A 24,915-nucleotide genomic window follows, 5' to 3' on the forward strand; every position below is an offset into this window, starting at 1 on the left:
GAGCTACATAAGCAAATCTCACTCCCAAAAAAATAGGAATGGGGATGCTGCCGAGCAGTGCAAAACAGTTGATTCGGTTGCTCAACTCGACAATCGACGATTTGGATCTTAATCGAGCAATATACGATTCAAATTTATATGCGATCAGAATCGATCTCAGTCGCTTGTGTCGAGATAAACAGTAGATCCAGCCATTCTGTACCCGCTCGGCAGGGTCCCCAAAAAGAGCAAACTTGATACTCTAAACATTATTGTACAATCATTCTACGATCACAAAATATTTACACAAACTCGCTCACATTCACATTGGGTGTATGAGACCCATCAAAAGTTATGAGCACGCGTAAAGTGTTTGTGTAAGTGTGTGTGGAAAAAGGCCTGTGATTTCTGACAGGCTTACCCAATCCATATCCACACGGCCCAGAAAATTTCGAAGCCCAGTAATAGCCCAATCTCACTCTTCCCCTTCAACTTGGCGTTCATCGTCCCCAATTTTGATCCAGAGATCAATCAATTAACCAATTTACCTGTTTTTACTCCTTAGTCACTGAATTTAATCAACGAGATTTCTTCGTTCCACACGAAGCATTTAACTACCAGTCTCTGTTTCTGGTAGAACCTCCTACGGTTTCCAAATTCGGAGCCCTAATCGGACCCGATTCGCATACCCATGGGTCGTTCTCGCCCCGTTTCCCACCACGGCAATGACGATCCCACCCAAAGGTCCCTTCAATTTTTCCGTTGTTTTTCTGACTATTTACTGTATGGCTGTGTTGTTTATTTCTATGTTCATAAAATGGATTCAATTTATTCATTCGAAGATTGAATTTTTTAGCTGAATTACTTATCTGAAAGAATTCATAGCTTAAGAGAATTTCAATGAAGGGGATAAAAATTACTAGTACGTGGATGTATTTGCACACTATATGTGTTTATTTGTGACTAATTATCCGAGAAAGTTAGCTCAATTTCAGATTGAATGGTTTAAAATGGATTTTAACATTGAATTTTTTAGGTGAACTTACTGAAATTTTTATTCTGAAAGAAAGAATTCATAGCTTAAGAAATTTGATCGAGAACTGCAAGTCATTAGGCAGGAGGTATGATTGTAAAATGGGAAAAAAATCAGTTCTTGTCATACATTTGATTGAACTCTCTCGTTCTGCTTATTCGTTTGGTAATGGAATTCTCCACAAGTTTAAGATTTTAAGAACCCTTTTATTTTACCAGATATGAGCATCCGATTGTTGTATATGTCGAAGGTCACATATCCGTCTTTTTTTAATATCTGGATAAACATCCATTGGACGTATAATCTCACAAACTATGGGATATACATTACCATGGAGGTGTCGAAAGATTCATGTTAGGATCGGGAAGATATCATGAAAATTTTGAAATGAATGGAAAGTTAGTATTTTTTTACCGTCATTATTAACCTCATGGGAAGATATGTCCTATGACATTCCCATATCCCTTCCCCTTACTCCCATCATACAAACGGCCCTAAGTTTTGGTTTGTCATTTTGTTTTCCTCATAAGTAGAGTTCTGCAAACACATTTCCATCTTTTTTATTCAGCTCATTGTTGCATCATTGAATTTTGCTCATATTTCATAATCCAATTTTGTTTTTACCTTTTTCCCTATAAAGTTTTTGATGCTTTGATTGGACACGTTAATCTAGTTATTACCTTATATCCATTCTCTATGGAGTTTATGTGTCATGCAATTATCAAGTTCCAGTCATATCTCTAACTGGCAGCCATTCCTTTATTTCCGTTTGTGTTAATTTTGTGTGCCCTTTTCTGGGGATATCATTGGAAACTTACCTTTTCTTTTCCCTTTAAATCTGCAGTCGGTCCAAGAGAAAAAGGGCTGCATCAAATGTGGAGAATTTAGAACCTGCAACTGCAGGTACCATGACTCAAAGCAGACTCATATAATGGGCCATCTTTTTATTTTACTTTCGTTTCCTTCTTCTTTTTGTCTTTTTGTGTGGAAGTGTCGGAAAGGAAGTGGCGGTGTGCGGGGATTTCAAGAGAAGCCATCTACATGAAATTGGAATTGTTTGTGCTTAAAGAACCTGATTCCTTTTCTGTTAGCGGAAGTAAAAGCATTAAGCATGCTTCTCTGATACAATGACTCAAAATCTTGTTATTGAATCAGAAATCTTGCAAAAATATGAAAATAAATGGGGCGATGTGTTTGGAACCTATGTTAAATTTTCTGAAAGATCCCCCTTTCTTTTCACATCTCTACTTCTTATATCTTGGTTTCGGTGGGGGAGGGTGGGTGGGGGGTTATCATATGGTATGAGAGAGGATTTGGGGAATGTACATTTAATGCAATGAGGCATCAATTGGCTCGTCACATGTATGGTCATTAGATGTTAAATGTTTAATTTGATACTTGAATTCTTTGAGCATGAAGAGGGTGAAGAATGGGTTGTGGGAATTGAACTTGCATCATTAATGTGGAAAGGTGGGGTTTTTGGTTATGTCGAATCAGCATTTTAAGGTCTGTAGTTATGAACCAGAATACACTTTTAGATTTACTGCACTAATATGCGTACATTCCAAGATTTATGATGTAGATGCAGAAAAAAGATTGCCACAGATCAGCATCCTCGGGAAGTCTACCTGCAAGATAATAATATCCATGCCAGCTTTTGGTTAGAATACAGTCAAAGATGACTTGCTTTCGATCTGATATCTCTGTAATAAGATGGGGGGAAGAAACGCATGCGCACATGACTTGACCATAGCCAAATGTATTCTTTATAGAGAACAGTGTCATTGCGTAGTGTGGGTTTGAAGTGTGGTTGAATTGATAGATGTATTCCATAAGCTTCAAACACTCTGCAAAAAATCAATTAATATAAATTTTCCTTTTTTATATCATGTTTTTCCATGGCAACTCATTATTTTCAACTGTGGCAGGTCAAGGAATGAATGAAGGGAAGGAGACTTTATACCACTGTAATTATTGCAATAAAGATATCTCTGGGAAGATTCGTATTAAGTGTGTGACATGTCCTGATTATGACCTTTGCGTGGAGTGCTTTTCTGTTGGAGCTGAGGTGACTCCACATAAAAGCAATCATCCTTATAGGGTTATGGTTAGTGATCCTATTCGGTGCTACTTTTCTTTTTGCACAGTGATCTCGTCTTTGTCATTGTCTTTAGTTTTCGATATTAGTAACCTGCCATTCTTTTCCCTCTATCTTAGTCTATACGAATTCCTCTTCCATCTGATTTATAATAGTCGTTATTTACTAGGTCAAGTATTGCTTGAATCATACTTTCTATATTGTCCTCTCAATTCTTTGGCGCTTTGGCCATGTATCATCGTTCATGATTTTAGTTTTCTTGTTTTGTTAGAGATCTTTTATTTGTTTTAGATCTTGGTAGATATTTTGTGGCTTACATTCATATTTCCTTGACAAAGAGTTTAGTTTTAACCTATTTAGCCATGTATATAGCTAAACAAGGATGTCTAGAGTGATGAGTGACCAGACTAGAGGGCATACAAATAATGAGAATGCATTAACAATAAAAGATGTTACACGGACTCGAGTATGAGGTGCCAGGTGCGAGTGTGTCTCCACTGCCCACGTATCAAATTCACCTAATTTCCATGTCATGGACATGGAACGCGGCAAAACACTCATATTTCTTTCTATGTTTCTCCTGCATTCTATGTAAATGGTATTTGCAAGGTGCGACAGGGCATTTCTTCTGTATTTATACAGTTTTATGCATCTTTCTATCTTAATCTTGACTTGATGGAGATGATTCTTAGGTGAATGCCCAGCTAAAATGTTGAACACGTATGCCATATCTTTCACCCAAAATGGTAAACAGTATGCCATACCGGTACCCAAGTGTTCAGGCACGGAATTCTACTCATTCTCCTTGTAACGTTGCTATTAGTTGCGCCAATTGAAAATGTCAAGATGAGGGACTCATTGAGATATGAGATAGTTTATGGGTTTCGTTGGTGCTGCTACTGGGAGACGTGATGGTTAAAAAAGAAGATGAATTGAGGTTTCAAAGAAAGCACATGGGACCGTGGACTTCACTGTGAAATTGCACAGAGAGAGCAATGGAAACTTCTTTCTCCTTTGCATAAAGCAAAATGGAGTTACAAAGATTCGCTATTCACCAGTGTCCTTTTATGTTCTCCATTATTATATGTCAATGTCAATGACAATTGCTTTTTTTTCATTTTTCAGGACAATTTGTCATTCCCGCTTATATGTCCTGACTGGAATGCAGATGAAGAGATATTACTACTGGAGGTATGCATATATGTTCAAACGGACTCGGTATTGGTAAATTACCTTATCGAAATTTCCATATAGTCCTTGGTAATCTTCATGTTATTCATTTGATCGTTAGACAATGTATGTGTCTGGTACCTTGACTCCTTGTCCTAAAAGTTTCTACCCTTCCTCTAGGGTATTGAAATGTATGGATTCGGGAACTGGACTGAAGTTGCAGAGCATGTTGGAACAAAAAGCAAAATGCAATGTATTGACCATTATAATGCTATATATATGAACTCGCCCTGCTTTCCTCTTCCGGTATGACAAGAATTATCTATTTATCTCGCTTCTTTGAAATGATTCAAGCTGAATCTTAATATTTCTGTTATAATTTTCATGCTGTGTCTTCTAGGACATGTCTCATGTTATGGGAAAGAACAGAGAAGAACTCCTTGCTATGGCCAAAGAGCATGGTGAAGTAAGGAAAGGTTAGCTTTCTAATTTTCTTTTCTAGCTCTATTTTCTTGTGCTCTTTTAAATTTGACTTCCTTGCATAGTTTATGACAAAAGGAGATTGAATTCCTAGTACCTTTTTCTTCCGCTTATTTTAGTAGTTGTTGCACTTTACTTGTAATCCCCATGTACACCTTGTGTCTACTGATCCCTGTAATTTACCAGTTTGAATGGGTTGTTTCACACAATATATATGTACAGGGTGTTCGCTTGTTGCTAATCAATTCGTAGCCCTTCATTGGTTTTTGTAGAGTGCTAGATAATATTGAGAGCATTAGATAACTGAAAGTACCAACGACTCTTCTTTCCATGTGTGGGGTCATGCAATGCGTCTTTTGGCTTTTGTGTAAGACTGATATTAGGCATTTTCGCCGTTTTGGTGTGTCCTCAGGAATTCCGATGCTTGGAGAACTTACTGTGAAAGAAGAGCCTCCGCTATCTGCGACTGCAAGAGTCAAGTATAGCTAACTTAAACTATGTCTCCTTTTTCCTTTTAAAAAACTGTCCCCTTTCACAAGCAGCTTACTAATTTTTTACCCTTATCTCCTTTTGCATTGGATAGGGTTGAAGATCAAAGAAAAGAAGGTTCAACTGGTCGACCCTCTTCCAGCTTAACTTCAGGTATGTCGAACCGAAATCTGGGATTGGGGACATATTGGTAACTCGTCTGTTTGGCTCTCTAGATTTATATGAAGTTTGAAGTGATTCATATTGGTTGATTAACTTATTCTCGCTTAAAAATCAGAGGTAGGAACTGGTACGGGTGTTAGCAATGGTACAGCTAAGGATGCTTATGATGGGGTCAAAATGGAAGGTATAATAGCCTATCCTGATTCATGTTGCACATTCCGTGGTACTCTTTCTAGCAGTCATTGTGTTAGGACGCAAATTATTCGAGCTGGCATTCAACTCGTTATAACGCGCTTTTTTTTTTTATTGAGGGACCTGTTTGCCCTGGCACCTAGATGACCGGTCGTAGTTTCAATTTTCTGACCTAAAAGGTCTCAGTTTCTACGTCATTGGGTGTAATTTTCATTTGAGTGGATGTTAGAAATGAATCTTATCCAATAACCTATGCAACTTGAAACAGTATGCTGGTGTTATAATGACTTGAGAAATGTATTTATTTCATTTTCCATTTGAGGGGTACAAAATCTGTATTTTCTCTCTTTTGCGAGATATATGCATGATTCATTTCCTTGTATGATGTTGGTAGATTCTCATGAGGACAGGAGCATTGGAGAGAAGAAACCTAGGATTTCTGGCGATGAGGGCCCTTCTATGGCAGAGTTGAGTGGATATAATGCCAAGAGGCAAGAGTTTGAAGTTGAATACGATAATGATGCTGAGCAGCTATTAGCAGACATGGAATTCAAAGAGATGGACACGGAGGCTGAACGTGAACTAAAACTGCGGGTATTGCGCATTTACTCAAAAAGGTATAGTACCATCTTTTCTCCCTTGTTACTTTTGGGGGCAGACAAAACTATGATTATGCTTGTGCACTGCATTTCATTAATAGTTTAAAAGTATATGCTGCATGCAACAAACCAGGACGTGTCCAAGGCCAAGAAATGGTACAAGATGCAATAACGCTATTTTGTACGTCGTCAATAAAAAGAACTTTGTTAATTACCTTGTTCTCCCATCAGTAGTGTCTGCCAACCTTGTCCATGACAAATACTGTATCGGTCCCTTTTTCCTTTTACATTCTGAAACAACCTCCTTTCTGAGTGCCTCTAATTACCTAATTATGTTTATAAGCATGTATTAATAATGCTTATTAATGTGATGTGCTGGTGCCACATGTCTCCTAGAAACATGCGAGATAATGTCGTGGTGAACTTGTGGAAGGATTTTGGTTCTTGTGCTTAGTTTTTTTTCTTGCCTGTGATCCATTTTTGGCAGGCTTGATGAAAGGAAGCGGAGGAAGGATTTTATACTAGAAAGAAATCTACTTTACCCTAATCCTTTTGAGAAGAACCTCTCAGCTGAAGAGAGGGAAATATGTCAGCGTTACAGGGTGTTCATGCGATTCCATTCAAAAGAAGAGCACGAGGAACTGCTTAAGAGCGTTATCGAGGAGCACCGGATTTTGAAAAGAATACAGGATCTTCAGGTTTGATGCATGCCCGACTCTTAAACTCAGTTTACTTGAATATTTAACCAGAATTTAGATATGATGCACACTTGTAAAGACAGATGTATGTCATGTTTCTTGTGTATTGTATAATGAGCCTCTTGAAAGCTCAAAATAGAGGTTTGGCACATTCTTCTGTCAGTCTTTGCTACGAGTGTAGTCCCGGGTTGATTGACTTCTTTTGTAGTTGTAGTGAGCTAAGTAATGCACTCCCTAATGGAAGAAAGCCTCCTCTATTCAGCAGGGGAGGGATAAAGAAGGCCACCCCAGAATAATATGCTGTTTTCCATTAACTAGCGTAAAGTTTCGACTTTTTTCCTTAAATGCACGTCCACCGAGCACATGCAGATTAGGATGCTGCTCATGCACTAGGCACCCTACTAATTGGTCTAAGATAGTTAGAACTTGGAAGGGAGGTTGGTTGTTGGAGCAGTCAGGATGTCTTGCAGCGTAACTTATTCTCTCAAAATTGTCTGAGCTGAATTTTGATGTACTCCCAGTTAATGTTGTCTTAGTTATGCTTCCTATGTTGCTGAAGGATAAGATATTGGGATCCCACATAAAATGTTGAACTACCACTTATTCATGTTTTGACAAAGCTTTCCTTTTGCTGGCCTCTCTTTTTTCGATTATTGCAAGTTCTCAACTGCTTTGCAATATGGGATGAGCCTGAAGACAAATTACTGGCAGCAGAAATAGACAAGATAGTATGCACTTATGTAGTTTTTAATGATGTTGCTTGTTTAGTGGGTCACTACTCAGAAGCCAGGAAAATGCATTATTTCAATCACTGTTCGGCAAAACAGCTCAACTCAACGTATTGAATGCAAATCTTTGGTTCATCTATCATGGATTCATGTGTTCTCTACTACCTTAACGTATTTCAGTTCTGTTTTGTTTTGTTTTGGTAGTAGTTATTAATAAAAACCTTGCTGTGGAGAGGATTAGCTTTTGCGATTGGACAATTGGGAAGATATTATATGGCAAGAATATAGGAGCATAACTTCTTTTTGAGCTACTTATGAATCAGCATCATCCTAGGTCTATAATTGGAAATTGGAAATTGGAGTGCAAGCTAATTGCTTGGCTTCATACCACACCCATAATGTCACGTCTTTTAGACATATACCATCTCCCCTGCATTTGTGATAGATTATGCATGTCTATAAATCCACACTTCATATCACAAAAGTCTGGGCAGGAGGCTCGAGCTGCTGGCTGCCACACATCTGCTCAGGCTGAAAGATATATTGGGCAGAAGAGGAAGAATGAAGCTGAAGAGAGCACTCGTAGGTTGAGAAGGGTGAATCATCTTAAAGGAGAGCCTGATAGCAGCCCGCAGGGAAATGTACTGGAATCTTCAGTATTAGATTCCATTGGTAAGGACTCTACAACTGCAGGACAAGCTGTTTCAAACTCCTTGGATTGTTGGGACATCTCTGCATTTCCGGGGGCTGACCTGCTTTCTGAAACTGTAAGAACACTTTTCCCAAATCCTATTACTAATCATAAATAGGTGCGTCTTTGTTTTGAAATTCGGGCATGTGATCCAGAACCCTACAACTACAAGCATGTCATGATTGATTAGGATTATACTGTCTACTTTTAAGGCCCTGTTTGGTTGTCCGGATTAAAAGCATTGGGTTGATCTATATTTCCAAGGGGACCACATATCCTGCATTGGTTGGAACTTCTATTGTCAGGATTAAATATCCGCCGAATATGAAATTGCACGAAAGATGGGGACATACTACCACGGTGGATGTGTAGCATTAATCTCCTCACTATTAGTCCTATCTCCAATGGGATAAACCATCCTATGGCTTTATATCTTTCACTAGAGGTCTGGTCAAAGAAACAGAGCCTGAAGATTTTAGTTTCGAGTTGCGATTAGGGAAATTGTGTGATCCTTGTTTATGGATTGGTGGGTATAACTTATAAGTTCGGATGATATTTTTACGTGCAGGAGAAACGGCTTTGTGGCGAGATCAAGATCCTACCTTCACACTACCTCAACATGTTGCAGACCTTGTCAATGGAGATGTTAAATGGCAGCATTACTAAGAAATCGGATGCCCATGGCCTGTTCAAGGTTGATCCAATCAAGGTGGATAGAGTTTACGACATGGCTGTGCACAAGGGTATTGGTCAATTGTGAACATGCTTTGCAACCGACATGACGTAGGAAAATCTCATGAGGATGGGGTTCTTGGAATAGAAGTCCATTGGTTAGCATGTACTGGAAGTATTACAATTCCGGCTATTTATGAAACGCTACATCCTCAACGTCACAGAAGGTAAAGTGTTACCTGTGTACATACCAGATCATTCAGTTCCAACTATGGGATATCCTAAAATAATTTGTAGGAGTACAAAGTTAATTAGAACGTGAATTTTCTACTTGAGGATTGTATGATTGGAAGAATTCCGACAGTTGCAATCACCAGGAAAGGGAAAATGTGTTGTACTATTTAATAAGTAAATTACATTTCAAATTTTGAGTTTCCCATTAGAGTGCCAATGCGAGTGTTGAATTCAAATTCCTCTAAATGGTCGATGTTTGTTACAAGTGACTCTGCTTGGTCTCCGTAGGTTTTCATTACTACCTAATTTTTTGTGAATATCCTCGTTGTGGTTTATCGCCACTTCTATTCTCGGTATGATTTCACCACACGTTGTGCAAGGATACAATGCCATCTTCTGCAAAGCAGATGTTACTTAAACTGTACTCTGGTAACAAAAACCCTAGGTTATGAGTGTCCAAGAAAAGTTATTTGGGATTACAAGTTTGTATGCAGAAGTTTGTGTGCCACAAAAATCAAACAGTGTTCAGAATCATCCGATGCAAGTTGACACAGAACCATGGAGAGGTTCGTACACTTCAGACACTTCAGTTTCTACCATGATCCAAGTTGACACAGAACCATGGAGAGGTTCATACACTTCACACTTCTATTTTCTACCATGTACACGCGAATGTGAGAGAGTAGCGTTAATAAACTGGAGGCCGGGACCCTGCCGGCCCATTGGGACACATGGGTGTTGTCCATTCAAAATTACGTCGTTTTGGATCAAGAAATTACTCCCCCTTGGTCCTTATTTGGTGCCCAATAAATGGGCAAGAGAGCAACATCGGATTGAGCTAATCTTTTATAAAAATTCATAAAAAATATTTTAACTATAATGAGCGGCTTGAATCATCTTTGTAGAGTTAATTCAAAAGTTAATAAATTTTTAATTTAAAATTTAGTGTTTGACCCCTGTGAATTTTGAAAAATCTCTTTTCGATATCGGATTGGGCTAATTTCTCGTACGAATCAATAAAAAAATATTTTAAAAAGAATGAGTAATTTGAATCATTTTTGTAAAACCCAAAATGGGCTCCGCAAAAAAAAAAAAATCATTAATCTAGAATGGCCAAACACTCTAATTTTAGATTAATCATATTAACTAGTTGCGTGAATAATTCCATTTCCCCAAGTTAGCATCCAGGCTATGAAAACAGTTATCGTAATAAGGAAGTACTATTTTGTTCTCTCAGAATAATGTAATGTACAAATTGCGTGAATAAACTGTTATTATCACGCAATTAACAATTACACCACCTTAGTCCAAAAATCAACAATTACTCTACCATTTACTACTTTTATCAAAAACAAAAATGTAAAAATACACGACATTCAGAGCATAAAAATGTCCATAAAAGGAAACGAACGGTTGTGAATCTGAACCGTTCGTTTCCTTTCATTGATATTTTCACAATCCGAGTGTCTTGTGTAAGTATTGTACTACTACTCCTCTTATCAACCTTCTCAAAAGAAAAGAAGAAAAAGGGGAGTGATTTTGACACTCCATTTTTTACTAACCACACTCCCCTTTTTGTTTTTAGTGTGTGAAGTTACCTTTACACTTTTCCATATTTCCTATTTCTTGTTATCAAAATATTCCTTGTTTTCTTTACAATTCAAAAAGAATTTTTCAAAAAATTCTCCCTAAATTTTTCATACTTTCAACATTTCTCTTTCTATCTCTCTGCACTTATTATCCCTACTATTTTTCAAAAAAAAATTCAAACGCAAATCCAAACATAGCAGAAATGGTTTTTTCAAAAAGTTGAAGGATACTTTGGTAATTTCACAAACTAAAAACAAAAAGGAGAGTGCAATTAATAAAAAGAGAAGTGCTAAGGCCCCTTCCGATTTACCTTACTTCTCTAAAAGTTTTTTTTTTTTATTTTTAAATTCAAATATAATGAAAATAAAAAATAATTTTTTTATTTTTTTGCACTGTATAAAAGATCTCAATTAGATTTATTAAACAAGATCCATATTGGTAGAAAAATTATGGCCGCTGATTTTGCCACTCATCTGCAAGTGTATTTTTGCACTAAAAATACACTTGCAGGGGAGTGTTAAAATCATTTTCCAAAATTATTTGCATAAACATATACTACCTTCGTCTCAATTTAATTGTCACTTTTAGAAGTTCTTGTCACTTTTCAATTGATTATATCTTGTAATTTATAATGTTTTGGGTGATTTTAAAAATATTATATTATAAAGCAAATCGAGATCTATCAAACAAAATTCATATTGGTATAAATATTCATTACCAATTTAAAGATATAACTAATTTTTTTTATTCAGTTAAAATAAAACGGGGACAAATAAATTGAGATGGAGGAAATAATTTTTGAGCATGAAATCGTTTCTTTTTTCAAAAAAAATACTTTCTCCTGCAAACGGGCCTAAAATCACTCTCCAAGAAAAAAACAACACATACACGATGCTCAACCACCCTTCATAGAAAGGACAAAACCCTAGACCGAGAGAGAGAGAGAGAGAGAGAGAGAGAGAGAGCAGTGTCTGCATCATCTGAAGTAGAACAAGACAGAACAGAACCAGATTCGCTGTACAAATCCAGCAACCAAAACAAAAAATACCAACAACCAAGACAAAGTGACAAAAAAGAACAAACATTTCTGGTCAAAACAAGGTCGTAAGTCAACCCACCCTATCCCCCCTCAACCCTAAAAAAGCAGTACCCAAAACAGCGCATCACGCGCCCATCGATCTCACCATTAATTAAATACAGAAAAATATCTACAGTATTTATTGTCAGTCTTTTCAAAAAATAGGACTGTCTACTCTACTTAACCAATAAAGTACAGTTTCAGTCGAGGGGTGAGCACAGCTAATGGAGTAGTTAATTAAAAGTAAAGTAAGCTAGCTTTCTGTCAATATCTCAGATGGAGAGTAGAGAGTAGAGAGAGAGAGAGAGATATGTACCCGGCCTACCTGATCAATCAAACAAACCCCATTCCCCTTCTCCTGAGTTTAATACTAACGTACAACTGTACTATGGTATGGTATGGGAGTGTACTACTTCTGTAACTCCTATCGTACCCTACCTGGAATTGATGACAAAACCATTTGGACTTTTGCATACGAAAATGGAGACGAGTTGCTTATCCCCTTTTCGTTTCGGGTCTCAAAACCCCGGCACACTGTTCCCGATAGATTTTTTTATCTATCTTTTTGCTCATTACCCTATTTTTTCTCTCAGAACTGAAACCGAACATGTTAGTACTCATTTCCCAACTCATTTACCACATGCCTTTTCATTAAAATAAAATAAAAACTCATTTCATAGATGATTAGGAAAAAAAAAGAAAGAGGAAAAATAATTTTTACACTTCATTTTTTAATGGCTGCTGATTTTGTCACTTCTTTTTTTTGTTAATGTCACTCCCCTGCAAATGTATTTTTTGTGCAAAAATACACTTACAGAGAAGTGACGTTAATAAAAAAGAGAATGACAAAATCATTTCCCTCTTTAATTATGACATTCTTTTTCTTGTTTTTTAGTGTAAAAAAATGCACACAAAATTTATTGAAAGATAAAAAATAGAGTGTCATAATAAAAAGATTGAAAATCATTTCTCAAAAAGAGAGCTCGTCAAGACCAATCACGGGCACCTATGTCGGTCCACTATTTTTTTTTATCTTGGGATGTTCCAAATTGTTGCTCTCTTGAAAATTCAAAACTTAAAATGGGTTAAGTTTCAAAAAATTGTCCTCATAAATCTCTATCATTCAATTGCAAATAAGTTAAAGGAAGGGGTAATTTTAGAAAATGACACCTTGAGATTAGATGCTACAATTACAATCATTACATGCACCTTTTAAAAGGTACTAACAAATAGAAATGGATGGAGTACCACATACTTTAGTACAAAATTTATCTTTGATAACAATGCATTCTGATCAAGTGTCCAAAGAAAAAGAACTCTTTTTAAAATATATTCATTTCCGCAAAAATATAAGTATCCAATAACATGATTTTCAACACGATTAAATTTTTTGACAAGTTTAAAATGAAAATAATTTCGGTCATCGAAATTAGATCGACGGCACCCCAAATTAATAGGTTGAGTGGTCCAATCCTTTTATCTGCTACGAAGAAGAATATTAATTGTATGAAAAATCCTACCAACGTACGAAGTAACACAAATTCAAATACGGATTCTATGTCACGTGAACTAATACATCAAACAATTTTCGACACATTTTTGATTTGTGCCCAAATTGAATACAATCTTCCGTTAGTGCCCTCTATACCATGATATCCTCTCTCTCCCCCCCTCTCTCCAAAAAATTACTATGCCCTAACCTTGAATATAGCCTGAAAGTATAACAGCTACACCTATATTATTGTGCTCCAAAGTCCCACAGATGCACAGACGTATCACTGCTACATGCTACCACATACCTCTCGTCGGCCGCCACCGCGGTCACCTCCCCTACTCTCTCTCTAAAACTATACAAATACTCCCCGTGCTCCACCTCCCAAACCCTAAACACGCCCCCGGCGCACATTATCGCGTACCCCGAATTCATGCACCCCAAAACAGCCCTTTGCGTCGCGCCCCTCACCGTGAACCGGCATATCTCCTCCAACGTGCCCACCCGGCGCACGCTAGCAAGGCCCCGCGCGTCGACGGCAACGAACGCGGAGTCACTGGCGTCGACGGACCCGACAATGAGCCCCCGGCGGAATTCCTCATCGCCGAGGATAATGCCGTGGTTGGTTAGGTCAAGGACGATGACCCGGAGGCTCGTGCACGCGACAGCTGAGTCGTGCGTGGGGACCCTGACTCGGGCGATTTCATCGGTTAGATCGGTGAGGAGGTGCCAACCCGTTACGGCTTCTGGGTCCGTGAGTGTGCCCCCGACGAACACGAGCTCTTCGGTGAGTCCGTTCCACACGTGGAAGGCACGGCCTGGTACCCCTGCGCAAGAAAGGCAAAAACACCATTTATATACTTTGGCAGTACCACAATTTTTTGGAAGTAAAAATTGTCAACTTTGACCCGTAAGAGTACTTCAACGAATTTCAACCATTAATTGCTGAGATAAATGGTTCGGATCTGCCCTACAATGTGCACTATTGGGAGCGCCCTAAAGCATCCCCGAATCTCACCGCAGTAATGCAATTATCAGTACCACAATTTTTGGAAGTAAAAAACAGGAAAATATCCTAACTTATTGTACAAATTTGGAAACAATAACTAAAAACATTGTCAAATAACTTAAAATATTCTCTGAATTGTTTCTAAATCCAGTCATTTTTTCACGCGTTTCTTTGAATCATCGAGAATATATTTGAAAATCAAAAATATTTTGATCAAAAGTTTAAAAGACAAACTAATAGCAAAAATAAAATTAACTAAGTTCAAACTCTACCTTAATTTACTTTGCTCATGCACGACGTAGTCAACGATGCATAAATTTCGAAGCATTATTCCACCTTAATTTACTTTCCTCATGCATGACGTCGTTGTCGTCATCGTCATCGTCAAAGACATGCCTAAATTTCGTAAAACTATATTCAAGATAATACTTAGGAAAATATGTTGTCGTCATCGTCATCATCAAAGACATGACTAAATTTCGTAAAACTATATTCAAGATAATACTTAGGAAAATATGTTAACGAGTGAAAGATGTATTGATATATGTGTATAGCAGCCAATGTTCTGTAAATGTGCATTGAAATTCTTACTCTTTTTTAAAAATTTGGAGTATTACCGTAGCAGGATGGATGAAGATGGTGAACAGTGACCCTATTATACAACGAGAAAAGTGTAAATTGTAGCAAAATATTTTTCTATTAAACAAATTCCAACGTTTATTTTCGTGTGTTTCGGAAGTGTATTTTGAATTTCAAACACTCCTTATCTACAAATTTGGGTATTCACTCCATTACCATACAGTCAGAGCTAGGAGTGAGCATGGACCGTATTGGTCCGGTTTTATAGTAAACCAATAACCAAACCACTACCTACAGATTAAGAATTTAAAGAACCAAACCAACCCATAAAATTCATATAACCAAACCATTAAAAAGCAGTTCGATTTCGGTTTTGAACTACGGTTCGCTCGAAATTGATATATCATCCCCATAAACTATTTGAAATACTTTAAAATTGAATACCAAAACTTATACTGTATTAAACTAGCTAGTCATATAAAAATCACAAAAACTCACTAACATCAACTAACTAAATAAAAGTAGAATACAAGAAATTACCGAAGGAATAGAGCAATGGAATAGAGTATTAGATAAGAAAATTCGTAACTGAGCGAAAAGAGTAAGAAATCAATTGACTTAGTCGAACCTATGTTTAGTGTATTGAAATTGTAGGAATAGGTTATCGCCTATAGAAGTTTAGGGAATCAATTTGGAAGTAAAATAATAGGGTGATAGAATAGAGAATTAGATTAGAAAAATAATTTTATTTAATTTATCTAAACATATTATAGTATATGTGTGTGTTATACGGTTCAAATCGGTTTGGAACCACAACCCTTTAACGCAAATCCACAGATCAAACCATTTAACACGATTTCTACAATTTTAAAACCAGAACCAAACCACATTACTAAAAAACCAAACCAAACTAGTCGGTTTGGATTGGTTTGGACTAGATTCACGGTTTGACGGTTATTTTGCTCACCTCTAGTCAGAGCATTTCCATTTGAGTGTTTTAGACATCTTTAGTGTAAGACTTTAATCAATTAAAATGAAATTTCATATTTTTTTGGCGCCATTTGACATTGTTAGGATCTTTCTTTACAATGTCAAATGTACCATTTTCTCATTCGATCTCTATCTAACAAGTCGAGATACAATTTGGGCCGCACTTTTAACACTTTTTGTCATGTAACAAAATAAATTTTTTAGGGATTCAAATGTGGATATGCTCTAATGGAGAGTAGAAAAATTATGGATAGTATAGAAGTATGTTTTGCACCTGCATATAGGCCGACCCACCACTGGCTACAGCCGCTGAAATCGACCAAGGCACCGTCATTCACCACCGCACCCAAGTGTGCCCTCCGCACCGGCGCCACGTTGTTAACCATTGCCACGTGGATATCCCCATCGTGAGAAGCAAATATTACCTGCGCGTCGGACAAAATAATCCCAGACACGGCCCGTGAAAACCTTCCAAGGTGGTTGAGGTGTTGCGGCCGTAAGGTCAACAGGTGAGTCCTGGAAGGGAGGTGGAACAGGCGGACGGAGCCGTCGGAGAATCCAGCGGCCAGGTGGTGGTCGGAGAGGGCGAGGCGGCGGCACAAGAGGACATTGTCTTCGTCGCCGTCATGTCCGTCGCCGTCCGGGGGGATAAAAGGGAGGGCTGTGTAGACGTACCGCCGGGTGCGGAAGTTGTGGGCGGTGCGGTGGCGGAAGATGAACTCGTCGCGCCACGTCGGGTTGTGAAGGAGGCGAAGGCGGCGGTTCCAGATGCGGCGCGTGAGTTCCCGCCATAGGGGGTCGGATCGCGATACGGCTTGCCACCTGGAACAAACCTGAAACGACAAATGGTAGCATGTTTAGGTCCTTTTTCACATTGACGTTTAACTGAGAGGGAGCAGAAATCGAAATCTGTACAAAAAGTCAATGGGGAGAAACTCACCCGAAAACCCTAACCAAAGAATGTGAGGCGCAGAGGAAAAGGGACCAAAAAAAATAATAATAAATCGGAAAAAGTCATTGGAAAATAGGGATATGCACGGTCCGAATTGGTCCGATTTTGTATGAATCTAAGAATCAAATCGTTACTCGAGGTTTCCAGAAATTGAGGTCCATGTCCAGATCCAAAGTCTTACGGATGAACAAAACGAATCCGCAAACCACGGTTCCGTGCACAATTCCATCCGCTACGCAAATAACTCCTATTCCACACATCTCGGTCAGTTCTGTTTTAGGTCAATTTTCAACCTTCCACCATATATACACTGTTGAAAACTACTGGAATCCTCCCACGTAAAATACACTAGGTTCTGCCTGAACTTTAGGTGGTGTTCGCTTTAGTTTTTTGCCAGTCTTTTAAGTTTTGTCTCTATTCAAAAAAACATTTCGAGTTTCATAGTCTCGTGTCACACTTTTATAGATTATATTGTGTCTCGTCGAGATGAATCGAAAAAATAAAAAATTATAACTTTCCCCCGATAAAGCATCTCTGATCGAAATGAATTAATAATCCACAAAAATTTGGCGCAAAAGTAATAAACACAAAATAAATGAATAATACTCCCTCCATCCCAATTTAAATGCTCCATAGTCCCAACGAGAGACCTTGTAGCTTTGACCTCGAGAAATAAAATACTTTTTGAATTAATTTTTAACATTGTTTTTTGCATTGTTCAAAAGATCTCGATGAATAAGCAAAAAAGTTTCAAAATAAATTATGAAAAATATGATTTTTTTGAAAGTCAAAATGACACTGGCTTTGTTTGGTTTAGATTTTAGAAAGTTATTTTTGAGAATTGGAGTAGTAATGAGTGGAGAGAGATAGAGAGAAAAATTTATTGAAAACTGTGCCGAGAGTTAAAAGTTACTCTCAGAGTGTTAAACCAATCGGAGTGACTACTTTACATAAGGATCATTTAAAATGGGACGGAAGAAGTAATAACACAAAACGCTCGTCCAAAATACTTAGAGAAATGGGACCTTACATATCGTATCGTATTTATCCGGAGTAGGAGTGATAATGAAGAATGATCCAACTTCACATCACCGTGAGAAATTATTCAATGCTCTTGGAGCACCGCAACGTGATGACCCAGAGCACTGAATAATTACCCCATTACCCTAGCGAAAGTAAGAAAGTCTACGCCCACCACTATACTCAACTTTTACTGTTCCCTCCATTTTGGATGGTCCAGATTTTAAAAAAAAAGTTCCGAAAAAACGCACCATTAATTGGCGGAACAAACGGAAAAATATTGAGTGATGAAATAGAATGGTTAGCGTAAGCACTGCTCCTTAACGAAATAGTATAGCGACAAGTAGACGTGAATCCATGCATGCGTGATGAACCCTTTTTCAATTTTTTTTTTTGGTCAAACGGAATTTGAACCCTTTTTCATTTATGAAACTTCGGGAGACGAAACTCGTGCCTGCAGCCAAACAGGCTGGCAGGTTGGCAGGCAGGCATATCATTCAAGGTAAGAGAGAAAAAGGCAAAAGCAAAGTACTATAGTAAATATAACTCCCATATAGATAACACAGATTTAACTAACGTATCGTAACTGAGATTTCTAAAGTAACCGGAGGATACTTCAGTTACTTCTAGGGTCGTTTAGATTAGAGATGGGCAACGGACACGAGACACGATAACACGACACGAACTGGACACGAAATTAGCGGGTTAAGGTTGAACATTTCTGACACGAAATACAAAAATGACACGACTCGAGAACACGAATTCTAAATGGGTTGGGTTCGGGTTGAACACGCGAAACACGAAATTGACACGATTAACACGGTTACTAATCTGTGTCACCCATTAACACGAACGTATATACATAATATATGGTATATCTGTAATTCTATATAGAGTTGGGCAACAGACACGATAACACGACACGGACCGGACACGAAGTTAACGGGTTAGGATTGAGCATTTCTGACACGAAACACGAAAATGACACAAACTCGAAAAACACAAATTCTAAATGGGTTGGGTTCGGGTTGGGTGATTTGTGACACGAACCCGACTAACACGACACGAACACAACCCGGCACGACCTATTACCCAGATCTAGTTTAGATGAGGGAAAAGAAGAGGATATTAGTTAAGAAGAAGAATAAGATAGTAGGGGGTATTATATAAAAAGGATGTGCCCATAATGATGTAATGAGGGTTTAAAAATAGTTGGTTTTGATGAGATATTACAAAATGAGGATTAAATAGTACTTGACTTGAATGAGGAATAAAATGAAAGATAAGATTGTTTTGTAGTTGAAATGAAAAATAAAAGGTATTATTTAATAACCTCCTCATAAATAATCCCCCGCCGGAGGTATTAAAGAAGAGGGGCTTAAGCTAATACCCCTTGTTTTTTGGTTTCCAAACCATGGCTTGAGTGATGGAGCCGAGTATATATGAGGGGTATTACTAATACTCCTTCACAGTTCCCATCCAAACGACCCCTAATGCTAAGGATTTCACAGAGGCCTATTAATTTTGACCTGAGCATATCATTCTTTGGTGGAGTAGTATTTGATTTTGATCTGTGTCCAATCGAACAGTTCATTATTCCAGTGCCGACCTTTCTCCCATGCTCTCCTCTTTCCCAGTTTTGCTATCACATTGCTTGCCCTCCTTCAACTCGTGGGGCATGTGTTCAGTTGATCACGGGACTTAAACCCCGTTTTGCTAAGATTTTTATTTTTTAAGTATTTTTTTTTTTACGAGGTAGGTTATTCTCTTACAATACATTACTTTTAATTCAAAAAGTAAGTATTACTTATTTATCCTAGCGGAATGGGGCCTTAGGTCCGATTGAACAATGGCAACAGAGTATTTGTTCATTCAGGTGCGTTTTTGCTAAACTAAACGAACTGAAGTCCATGCTTTTATAGATTTTTAGGTAGATCATTTTCCTCACATACGTTAACTAAAATGCTCTCTCCGTCCAAAAAAGTTGGACACTTTCACTACTCCGGTCCTATGAAGAAATTATCTAGTATATCTTTTAATCTATAATGTTTTTTATATGCAATATGAATTTTATTTGATATATTTCAATTAGTTTTATTAAACAATAGTTAACAAATCGCATAAAACATGATGAATTGAAAGATATAGGCAAAAAATGGCAACGCAATTCCGAAAGTGTAACATTATGCGACGGATGAAAAGTCTCCATTTAGCGGAAGCAACTTGACTATTGTCATAAATATGTAGTGCATTTACTTTGGCAGCAGAAGTGCACCCTTGGTATCCCATGAAGGGTATTAACTTATACCAAGAATAGTACTAGCTAGTCTCACTTCCATTTTTTTTTGTGGTAAGGGTCTAACTTCCATTGTTTGGTTTGTTGAGAAAGATAAGAGAAAATTTGGAAAAAATACCTTCAATTTTCTCTCTTATTTACCCTCAACTTTTCCTCAAATTATTCTCTTCATTCTTTTTCCTTCCTTTCCCATTTCCTCCCTAAGTTTCAAAAAGGGCCTACATGATTTTATCCCACCTAACTGGAACGAGCGATAGTGCGGCATGGATGGTACACAGCACGATATTGTGCACCACTTGCACAACACTCTCTCCCGTTCCGTTATTTGCATCTCTCTCCCACCAATAGTCACTACATGTAATCAATAAGGAGGTGAGATTCTAACACAAGGAATTCTTGATATAGTACTACTAATTACTAAATCATTTAAAAATTAAGCAATTCAAGAAAGTACTAATAGAAACTCTATAAGCACAGCAGGCTCACAACATCAAGAAAACAAATTGGATTCTTCTAGTGGGACTAGAATATATTGAAATAGGGCACAACAAACGGAGGTATGGGGTCCGAGACTGCAATAAGGGCAATAATATATTCTTATCACTAGAATATATTGAAATCGGTCATGGACAGTGGACAACTGCATTGGGTTCTCTGGGAGGAAGCTTCGAGATCGAGCTCCTAAACATTGGCTTCATTCGTTTGGTCGTAAAATATCTTTAAAATGAAATATTTCAAATTTTTTTGGCGTTTCATTGTATAAATTTCAGGGAAAAAAAATCCTTGATCGTATAAATTTTAGGAAAAACATGCAAGATTTTTTTGAATTTTATACGATCAAACACCAAAAAATGCCAACCTGAAGCAAATTAATTTGTGCCGTATCCTAATTTTAGTTTATTTATACATGCACTCTATTTTCACCGGATTCTTATACGTCTATATCTACCCTATACACATCTATTCCTATCGGAACCGCAATAGTATTTTCTCAAAATCCTACTGTATTAGTTTTGGGGGATTTTTTCCAGTCAAAACTTTGATTAACACAGTTTTTTCTAGTAATTCTTGAAACATAACTTATGTTGAACCAAATGGAGACAAAAGCTAGAACAAGAGATTAACACATAAGTGCTAGAATCCATAAATGCTAGAATCCACATCGAAGGATTTGTCCGACCGTCAAAACCCCAAAATTAGTCGAGTTGTGCACAAGCTGCCCCGATACTTGGTTATCAAAACATAATCCACGTTGAAGCAAGCTCTGAGAACAAAGTTTGACCATTTTATACACTCTCTCCTAATCAATTACATGTCCAGAGAAAGACTGGAATAACTTAGGCCGGAGGTCTCAAAGGTCTCAATCAAGGATTTTTAGAGTAAATAAAACTGTCCCTATTAATGGGGAGACACACGAGATTGCTGAGAAAGTTTCAGCCAAAAAGTAGAGGACTTCTATAGCTTAAAAAGGCCCGAAGCAAAGAAAAGGAAAGGAATTCCAAACCAAGAAAAGGAAAGGAATTCCAAACCAAAAGAACACTTTTCGTTATCGTAAAATGACACTTAAAAAAGAGGTGTCCAAATATAGACAATTTCCCAAGTTAAAAGGGCTGCCCATGAAGGTATTTCCAAATGAGAGAAAACAGCAAATTTTCCAAAGTAACCTTTGCTATTTTTCAAGTTTTCCACATTTATGGTTAGAGAAAAGATTCTACCAAATATATGAATCCCCTTTCAGAGGCAGGCCCTCCTTGAGTACTCAAAAAAAACGTAGTCCTAATCATTACACGAGTAACACCTGAGCTAACCACCGCACTTAAGGTATATTGATATTCGTGAGATATCTAGTGAGTTCTAACTTGTTTGACATTATATGTGTATTATCGACCACGTAGTTATCTTCGAAGAATAAATTCAAATCGTGATTATAAGAAGAGAAATGAGTATGTATATATGTTACGGAAATTCTGGGTATCATTCAATTTCACAGCAACTGGGTATCATTCAATTTTCACAGCAAACGTGGCAGGATATCATTGATTCTTATAACATATACACATAATCTTTTCAAACATGACAACGATTGCGGCCAACAAAATAATCCATTCAGCATTGACATCATTTTTATTACCTCCGTCTGTATTTGTTGGTCCATTTTGAAAATTTATGTCATTTTAAAATTGTTTATATAGTTCAATTTATAATATTTTTCATCATTTTGAAAACATTGAATAATACAAATAATAAAATCTATCAAACAAAATTCATTTTGTATATTTTTGAGATTTATATTGAAAAATATAAATAATACAAATAATTAAAATCTATCAAACAAGATTCATTTTGTATATTTTTTAGATCTATATTGAAAGATATAGACAATTAAAAAGTGGCACAGACTCAAAAAAAAAAAAAACTAACAAACACGGATAGAAAGAGGGAGTAGTAAAATTCGAACTAGTACTCACCAACGTAACCCACGATGATGATGATGATGATATAACGTAGTAACCAAGGCCCTAAAAAGGTTATGAAACCGAGCCGTTCATTACTCGGTTAAGATCCAAGCCATCTATTGTCGAGATGAACGGCCGAATCAATCGCTCTGCATCGCTTTATTGGGAATATCTCATTGCCCTAAAAAGTCACGCGTTTTATACACATAGCATAGAATATACATACAGTTAAAACACTTTTTTATTATTGACTAGTATACTGGAGTACATGGTTCCAGCCCCGCGAGGGACAGTTTGAGATTCAAAACTATGGACAGCCTTTGAATTTTCTCAAAGCTATGGACAGCCCTATTAACATTTATAATATTGGCAAAATAAAAAAAGTATACTGAAGGAGTACATTTTTCAACGCCACCTGCTAGCTACTATAAGCCTATAACTGGGCGATGAGCAATATTTAATTTGTATCAAAACAGAGTGTTTATTAAAATATCGATACTCTTGCACCAAACTAGTAAAGATTTCTTTTTAGTAGTAAACAAATTAAAAGGTCTTTTACAGTATGTTTCAGGCCTAACATCGAAATGGCGGATTTGGTCAAAGATTTAGCCTATCCCCGGACAATCACATCATCAGTAGTCGTTTCAATCGAAAAAACCGCAGAGTCCTTTGCTCTCTCTACGTCTTCGTTGAACAATTCAAATCATGCTTAATCGGTAAAGAAATTAGCACAAAATCGCCATCTCAAATGATATGTCAGACGACCTTTTCCCAAAAAAAAAAAAAAATGATGTCAGACAAAGAATCTTGTCAACAATCGCGTATAAGACAGCGGATACAGAATCCGGAAATGCTGCTAAACAAATTCGCATAGCATAATGCTTTTTTCATCAAAAACATTATCGATGAGTTTAGCCTTTTCTTAATAGATGCTCTTATCGGTATAATAAAAATGCATCGAATATTCAAGTTTCATAGAGGACGGACTATATAAAACAGTAGAGAAACTTAACGAACGCATTAACATAGCACAATACTTTACACAACATGCTCATGTGACGATGTAATGGATACAACAAATGTATCAAATACTCGAGTTTCATAGAAGGACAGACTATATAAAACAGTAGAGAAAATTTACGAACGCAACAGCGTTTACAGCACAATACTCTGCACAACATGCTCATGTGACAGTGTACTGGATGGATTACTAGTTTTCGAGGGGTTTTGAGACACCGCCACATCGTAATGCTGTGCAAAATGTTACGTCTTCTTTTTTATCCGCCAAAATGTTACTCCATATGCATTTTATTGCAAAACAATTCATATGCATCGAGAGAGAGAGTGAGAGAGGGAGAGAGAGAGAGAGACCTGGAAGAGGTTGAAGAGGGCGGGGGCGGCGGCGAGGCGGTTGACAGAACGAGAAGCATCAATGGCGACCTGGACAGCGAGAGCTTCGACGAAAGGCTCCGGCCAAACCCCGTCGCCGGAGCGCCGGCGAGACGACGACGGTCCTTCGAAATCGCCGCCTCTTCCTCTTCCTCTCCCTCTCCCTCTCCCTCTCCCCCTCCTACCTCCACTTCCATTTCCACCGTATTGCGACGAGGAAGAAGCCATCGCATATATCTATATACCTATATCTCCCTCTCTCTGCAGACGATGCGGAGCACGTGCGCGAATAACGGCCGGCAATGAGACAAAACGAGAGAACCGAAAATGGGGCCCCAGAAGAACGAGTTTGTTAGAAACGGACACAGGAACGTACAGGTGTGAACAGGTGATTGCGTATCTGTTGGTAACGGTTTTGGGGGGGAGGGCGGTTGTTTTTTTCCCGCGCGGGAACAGCGGCGGGAGAGCGGCGGAGGAGGAGGAGGAGCGGTGGAGGTGGTTTTCTTCCTGCGTGGTAGCTAGCTTCACCCCCCTGATGTCAGTGGAGAGTATAAATATATATATATATACATATGTGTATATATATATATATTTTGAGCTTTTTCCTCTCAGATTGTACTTATCTACTTCCCTCTGGCAAGGTCTACATAGGACCTAGGAAATAGGGGCTGTTTCGGAACCTGTGATTTTTTTTTTAAAGTTTTTATTTACTACTCCATAATTATAAAGCTGCATTCCAATAAAGCCTGTTTTATAGTAATGATCAAAAAATAATATACTCCAGGATTGGATTTTTTTGGTTTTAGGCTCTGCTTAGAACTCAACGAAAAGAAATAATA

General features: G+C 37.7%; 2 protein-coding genes across 4 annotated transcripts; one reads left to right on the forward strand and one right to left on the reverse strand.

Annotated features, from left to right (window-relative positions):
- The first annotated feature begins 410 nt into the window (after positions 1 to 410).
- LOC131323414 (transcriptional adapter ADA2-like) lies at positions 411 to 9,442 on the forward strand. Of its 3 annotated transcripts, none has more exons than XM_058355191.1 (13): positions 414 to 723; positions 1,857 to 1,915; positions 2,941 to 3,119; positions 4,236 to 4,301; positions 4,461 to 4,586; positions 4,681 to 4,756; positions 5,173 to 5,239; positions 5,344 to 5,402; positions 5,527 to 5,595; positions 5,998 to 6,220; positions 6,690 to 6,900; positions 8,114 to 8,395; positions 8,888 to 9,442. In XM_058355191.1, exons 1-13 carry the CDS (start codon positions 671 to 673, stop codon positions 9,077 to 9,079), a joined length of 1,662 nt encoding a protein of 553 aa, XP_058211174.1. In that variant the 5' UTR covers positions 414 to 670; the 3' UTR covers positions 9,080 to 9,442. The 3 variants fall into 3 exon arrangements, with proteins under 3 accessions (XP_058211177.1, XP_058211174.1, XP_058211176.1); XM_058355193.1 differs by having other exon boundaries at positions 421 to 723; positions 8,123 to 8,395; XM_058355194.1 differs by lacking the exon at positions 5,527 to 5,595 and having other exon boundaries at positions 411 to 723.
- A 3,992-nt stretch (positions 9,443 to 13,434) lies between these two features.
- LOC131323415 (transcriptional regulator STERILE APETALA) lies at positions 13,435 to 24,602 on the reverse strand. The gene is made up of 3 exons (XM_058355195.1): positions 24,059 to 24,602; positions 16,238 to 16,796; positions 13,435 to 14,212 (listed from the first exon to the last, which is right to left on the reverse strand). Exons 1-3 carry the CDS (start codon positions 24,302 to 24,304, stop codon positions 13,632 to 13,634), a joined length of 1,386 nt encoding a protein of 461 aa, XP_058211178.1. The 5' UTR covers positions 24,305 to 24,602; the 3' UTR covers positions 13,435 to 13,631.
- Positions 24,603 to 24,915: the final 313 nt, after the last annotated feature.

Source organism: Rhododendron vialii, chromosome 4a (genome assembly GCF_030253575.1).
Source record: "Rhododendron vialii isolate Sample 1 chromosome 4a, ASM3025357v1".
NCBI lineage: Eukaryota > Viridiplantae > Streptophyta > Magnoliopsida > Ericales > Ericaceae > Rhododendron > Rhododendron vialii.

Bases quoted from the DNA above. Each gene is read 5' to 3' on its own strand.
- LOC131323415 (XM_058355195.1), bottom strand. From the start codon at position 24,304: ATGGCTTCTTCCTCGTCGCAATACGGTGGAAATGGAAGTGGAGGTAGG. The intron at 16,797-24,058 runs GTCTCTCTCTCT...TTGTCGTTTCAG, and splicing joins CCCTCTTCAACCTCTTCCAG to GTTTGTTCCAGGTGGCAAGC. The intron at 14,213-16,237 runs GTGCAAAACATA...TTTCTTGCGCAG, and splicing joins GTGGGTCGGCCTATATGCAG to GGGTACCAGGCCGTGCCTTC.
- LOC131323414 (XM_058355191.1), top strand. From the start codon at position 671: ATGGGTCGTTCTCGCCCCGTTTCCCACCACGGCAATGACGATCCCACC. The intron at 724-1,856 runs GTCCCTTCAATT...TTAAATCTGCAG, and splicing joins AATGACGATCCCACCCAAAG to TCGGTCCAAGAGAAAAAGGG. The intron at 4,757-5,172 runs GTTAGCTTTCTA...GTGTGTCCTCAG, and splicing joins GCATGGTGAAGTAAGGAAAG to GAATTCCGATGCTTGGAGAA.